Consider the following 4,981-nt stretch of genomic DNA (forward strand, 5'->3'; position numbering starts at 1 on the left):
ACAACGGGATGCTACAGGAATTTCAGACTAGAAGATCTTAACCATAATGCTGTGCTACAGGAACTTGGAACTTGATTTTGCTGGATTATGTATCCATGTTGTGTGCCATTAAATCAACAATCCGGATCACCCGTCGGTGGGGCCCACCCGTACAGACTAAAATCGGTGTACAAAACCGACCATTTGAAAAATATGGTGGAAATATGAAGGACTTGATTGTAATTTCGCTGAACAATTAAGGCAGTACGGTACAAATAATCAGAACATAACCAACTGCTTTTGGTCGTTCCTTTGCTCTGCTCAATCAACCAAAGCCCTTCCTTCCAAACTCCCCATTTCTCTCAAGCATCTGAATCTCCTCCGATACCCGAATCCGGTTTTCAGCGATTCCAGGTATTTTATTTTCCTCTCCTTTATTTACTTCTGCTGTTTTCAATCTTCTAAAAGCTCTTGAAAATAGCTTGAAATCTCACACGTCCGGTAGTTTTTCCCGTTTGCGAGCGCAAAATTCACTTTCTAATCTCTCTTTTCGATCGATCGAATGTTTTCTCGGCATTTTTCGTTGGAATTTCGCTCTGGAACTCCGATTTCTCTTCTTTCCAACCTCATTAGTGATTCTAGAGGTTTTGCACTGAAAGTTTGGGTTTGTAGGGTTTAAAGCTCGTGTTTTCAAGTAAAAAGCTTCAGATTGTGGGATCTGAGATTGAAATCTCGATTCTTCTACTGTGAAATCTAACCTCATGTTGCTGCTTTACTGATTATTATTATTATTATTATTATTATTTTATTTTATTTTTTTCAGGTAAAAACCTTAATTCGAAGGTTCTTGGAAATCTCAGACCTGATCGATTCTGTGAATTTCACTCTTCCCTTGCTGATTTTCTGTAATTCTCGTTTCAGATGGAGCTGACTTATTTTCTGTGATTCTCGTTTCAGATGGAGCTGACTTTGAAGACTTGATTTCTTCGTTTGTTTGGATGATTTTAGGGTTTTTGAGTTGGGATTTATGGTAAATAAAAAAAAGAGCACGATTCGAATCCGAGAAAATATGTGATTTCAGTGAGCTCTCTGTCCATTGAATTGCTAGATTTGGGATTTTATTTTATTTTATTTTTTTTAATTTTTATATCAAACATCTGATTATTTATTTATTTATTTATTTATTTATTTATTTATTTTTAAAGTGAAGGAAAATCAGTCATTTGTTGGGTCTTCAAACTTATTCGATCCCTGAAAATCTGTTTTTTTGTTTTTCTTTTTTCTTTTTTTTTCTTCTTCTTCCCTGTTTCAGCGACCATGGATAAGGCCAGCGAAAACAATCTCTATTGCATGTCTACTTTGCTCTGCTTCTGTTTCTTCCTTCATCTAATCTCAGCGGCTACCGATAATATGCCGCCCCCGGATTACGGATCTCCTAAACTAATCCTCCTGAACTGCGGGGAAAGTTCTTCTCAGCTATCTGATGGGCGCAGCTGGACAGGTGATGTCGGGTCAAAATACGCACCTTCCTCTCAAAACACAGAGATCTCCAAGGCCAGTACGCAGAACTCTGTGCCCTCTGTTCCTTACATGACCGCTCGTATATTTCATTCCCAGTACACCTACACCTTCCCTGTCACCGCCGGCTGGAAATTCATCCGCCTCTACTTCTACCCTGCAAATTACTCCAGTTTCAATGCGGCTAATGCCATCTTCTCCGTCAGCGTGGATAATTATACCCTCCTCCGCAACTTCAGCTCCTACATCACTGCAGAAGCCCTGAAAGATGATCGTCTCACAAGGGAATTCTCCATTAACACGGTAGACGGATTCTTAAATTTAACCTTCAACCCATCTCCAAATATCCCCAATGCCTATGCCTTCGTGAATGGGATTGAGATTGTCTCGATGCCTAATATCTTCTCTCGAACTGCCACAGTCATCCTTGATGAAGGGCTACCATCAACCAGGTACCAGGTTCGGAATGACACCGCCCTTCAGACAGTCATCCGGCTTAACGTAGGTGGAAAGGATATATCAGGCAACCAGGATTCCAGCTCTTTGTTCCGGACGTGGTCCGATGACACTCCAAACATTTATGGCGCTGCGTCTGGCGTCACGTCCTTATGGAATTTGAGCAAAACCTTTGAATACACAGACGATGTCCCATCCTACACTGCACCGATGGAAGTCTACGAAACTGCGCGGTCAATGGGTCCTAACCCAAAGGTTAACCAGAACTACAACCTTACGTGGTATTTTACGGTCGATGCGGGGTTCACATACCTGGTCAGGCTTCATTTCTGTGAGTTCCGCCCATACATAAATAAGGTGAATCAGCTGGTGTTTAAAATCTTCATCCAAAATCTGACGGCTGAAACAGAGGCTGACGTGTTTGTTTGGGGTGGTCAGACCAACGGGGTCCCAGTCTATAGAGATTATGCCATTACTATTCCTTCAGGCCCCACACTAGATCTGTGGGTTGCACTCACTCCGAACGTACTAATCGGATCGGAGTATTTCGATTCAATCCTAAATGGCATCGAGATCTTTAAATTGAACGACACGACTGGCAATCTTGGAGGGCCTAATCCTGTGCTACATCCACAACCTCAAGTGCGTACCAATCTGTCTAACAAGTCACGGCAATCTGGGAATTCCACTTCAGTCGTTGTAGGAGGTGTGGTGGGTGCCATTGCTATTGTCGCTCTCTTCTGTATTGCCTTGGCTGTTTTCCGTCGTCGCTTGAAACGACAGAAGGATTCCCGCCCCAGTGATGGGCCATCCTTATGGCAACCAATTTCAGTGCAAAGCAATTCCCACTCTGCAGGTTCAGCGAAGACCAACGCCACTGGAAGCCACGCATCATCACTTCCTGCGAACCTTTGCCGGCACTTCTCATTTGCTGAGATCAAGATCGCTACTAATGACTTCGATGATACCCTCCTCCTTGGAGTGGGTGGGTTCGGCAAGGTCTACAGGGGCACCATCGATGGTGGGTCCACTAAGGTTGCGATCAAGCGCGGGAACCCTCTCTCAGAGCAGGGGATGCATGAGTTCCAGACCGAGATTGAGATGCTCTCAAAGCTCCGCCACCGCCACCTTGTATCTCTGATTGGCTACTGTGAGGAGAATTGTGAGATGATCCTCGTCTATGATTACATGGCCAACGGGACCCTCCGTGAACACCTCTACAAGACTCTAAAGCCTCCCCTCCCATGGAGGCAGAGGCTTGAGATCTGCATCGGTGCTGCCCGTGGCTTGTACTATCTCCACACCGGGGCCAAGCACAGCATCATCCATCGGGATGTCAAAACGACCAACATCCTCCTTGATGATAAGTGGGTCGCGAAGGTTTCAGATTTTGGGCTGTCAAAGACAGGACCCACATTGGATAACACCCACGTCAGCACTTTCGTCAAGGGCAGTTTCGGGTATCTTGATCCAGAGTACTTCCGCCGGCAGCAGTTGTCGGAGAAGTCTGATGTGTACTCATTCGGGGTCGTGCTGTTTGAAGTCCTGTGTGCGCGGCAGGTGCTGAACAATCTATTGCCAAAAGAGCAGGTTAGCTTGGCCGAGTGGGCCCTGCATTGCCAGAAGAAGGGTGTGCTCGATCAGATCATTGATCCATATCTGAAAGGGAAGATCGCGTCAGAGTGCTTGAAGAAATTTGCGGAGACAGCGGAGAAGTGTTTGGCTGACCAGGGGATCGACCGACCAGCAATGGGGGATGTTCTGTGGAATCTTGAATTTGCACTGCGGCTGCAGGAGAGTGCAGAGGAGGTCGGTGGGGTCCAAGAGGACACAGAAAATGATGAGGCCCCACTTGCAATCCCAGCCTCTGGGAGAAGAGACTGGGACATGCCTAGTGGGAATGTGCCTGATTCAAGGAACTCAGGGATGTCGATGAGCATAGGCGGACGGAGCCTCACAAGTGAGGAATCAGATGGGCTGACTCCGAGCCGTGTGTTCTCTCAGATCATGAACCCGAAAGGGCGGTGAGATCAATGGTTGTGGACGACACATGATCACATCATGATGGAGTTTCTCTAGTCTGGCCAATTGCAGAATTAGGTAAGAGGTTGCTGTTCTGATCATCAACTCGTCACCGGAATTTAGTGGCCCATATTTCTTTAATCGTATGATATGCAAGCAGCGTTTTCTTTGTAATATTGTATTGGATCGTACACTTTTCATCCCTCATAGAGCAGAGGAGAAGGCTACAATATTGTTTTCTATTTTCTACCGTTGCAGGCTCGTAAGGCTATTTCGGAATGATAATGTTAAAAAAATAAAAAATAAAAATAAAAAATCCACGGATTGCACCACCCTGCTGCCGGGTTGTGATTCATGGTGGCGGTCTTGTTGCCTTGCTCTGAGTAAGTGACATCTTTGTCCTAAATCCTGGCGGTTCACTTGGTGGGTGCGACGGCCATGTGCTTTGGGCCAGTAGTACACTCTGGCTTTACAGTGTGGCCCACTTGATGCATGGTTCTAAAGTTCAGTGGATCGACTGAATACTCAGCGAGTCAACTCAACTCGTCAAGATTTCAAGCCAAGCTCGTATAGAAATTCGTTGACAAAATGACTCGGTAAAAGATTAACAAAACTCATTGAGTCCGCTGGGAAACTCCGTCTACTCCGTACCATTAGACTGAGACGGATGACCTGTGTGCATTCATACCCGTGATAGCACAGCTTTTAAAGTAACTGATATTTTGACACGGTGTCATAAAGTGACTTGGAGTCGGTGGGAAACGGTTTCTAGCAGACCTTAAGGGCGTGTTGGGGCAGTGGGATTAGAAGGGATTGGGTGGGACGGGATTCATCTGTCCTGTGCCAATTTCACTCCAGGAAGAGTGGAAAAGCTCGGAGTTAGATTAGATGGATTTACATTGGATCCCGTGTCATTTTCACTCAATGTTAGTAAGTTGTGTAGGTCCCACCATGATGTATGGGCTATGTACACCGTCCACTCATTTTTTGAGATTATTTTAGAGCA

At 45.4% G+C, this 4,981-nt stretch overlaps 1 protein-coding gene across 6 annotated transcripts; it reads left to right on the plus strand.

Moving 5' to 3' along the window:
- The first annotated feature begins 251 nt into the window (after positions 1 to 251).
- Positions 252 to 4,217, plus strand: LOC131223897 (receptor-like protein kinase FERONIA). 6 transcript variants are annotated; one of them, XM_058219466.1, is made up of 4 exons: positions 278 to 393; positions 803 to 822; positions 937 to 1,009; positions 1,292 to 4,217. In XM_058219466.1, exon 4 carries the CDS (start codon positions 1,297 to 1,299, stop codon positions 3,979 to 3,981), a length of 2,685 nt encoding a protein of 894 aa, XP_058075449.1. In that variant the 5' UTR covers positions 278 to 393; positions 803 to 822; positions 937 to 1,009; positions 1,292 to 1,296; the 3' UTR covers positions 3,982 to 4,217. The 6 variants fall into 6 exon arrangements, with proteins under 6 accessions (XP_058075444.1, XP_058075447.1, XP_058075449.1 ...); XM_058219462.1 differs by having other exon boundaries at positions 279 to 393; positions 937 to 1,059; XM_058219465.1 differs by having other exon boundaries at positions 302 to 393; positions 803 to 853.
- The last annotated feature ends 764 nt before the right edge of the window (positions 4,218 to 4,981 follow it).

Source organism: Magnolia sinica, chromosome 13 (assembly GCF_029962835.1).
Source record: "Magnolia sinica isolate HGM2019 chromosome 13, MsV1, whole genome shotgun sequence".
Lineage (NCBI taxonomy): Eukaryota > Viridiplantae > Streptophyta > Magnoliopsida > Magnoliales > Magnoliaceae > Magnolia > Magnolia sinica.

What these genes read in the sequence shown, in the direction of transcription:
- LOC131223897 (XM_058219461.1), top strand. Translation starts at nt 1,297, where the DNA reads ATGGATAAGGCCAGCGAAAACAATCTCTATTGCATGTCTACTTTGCTC.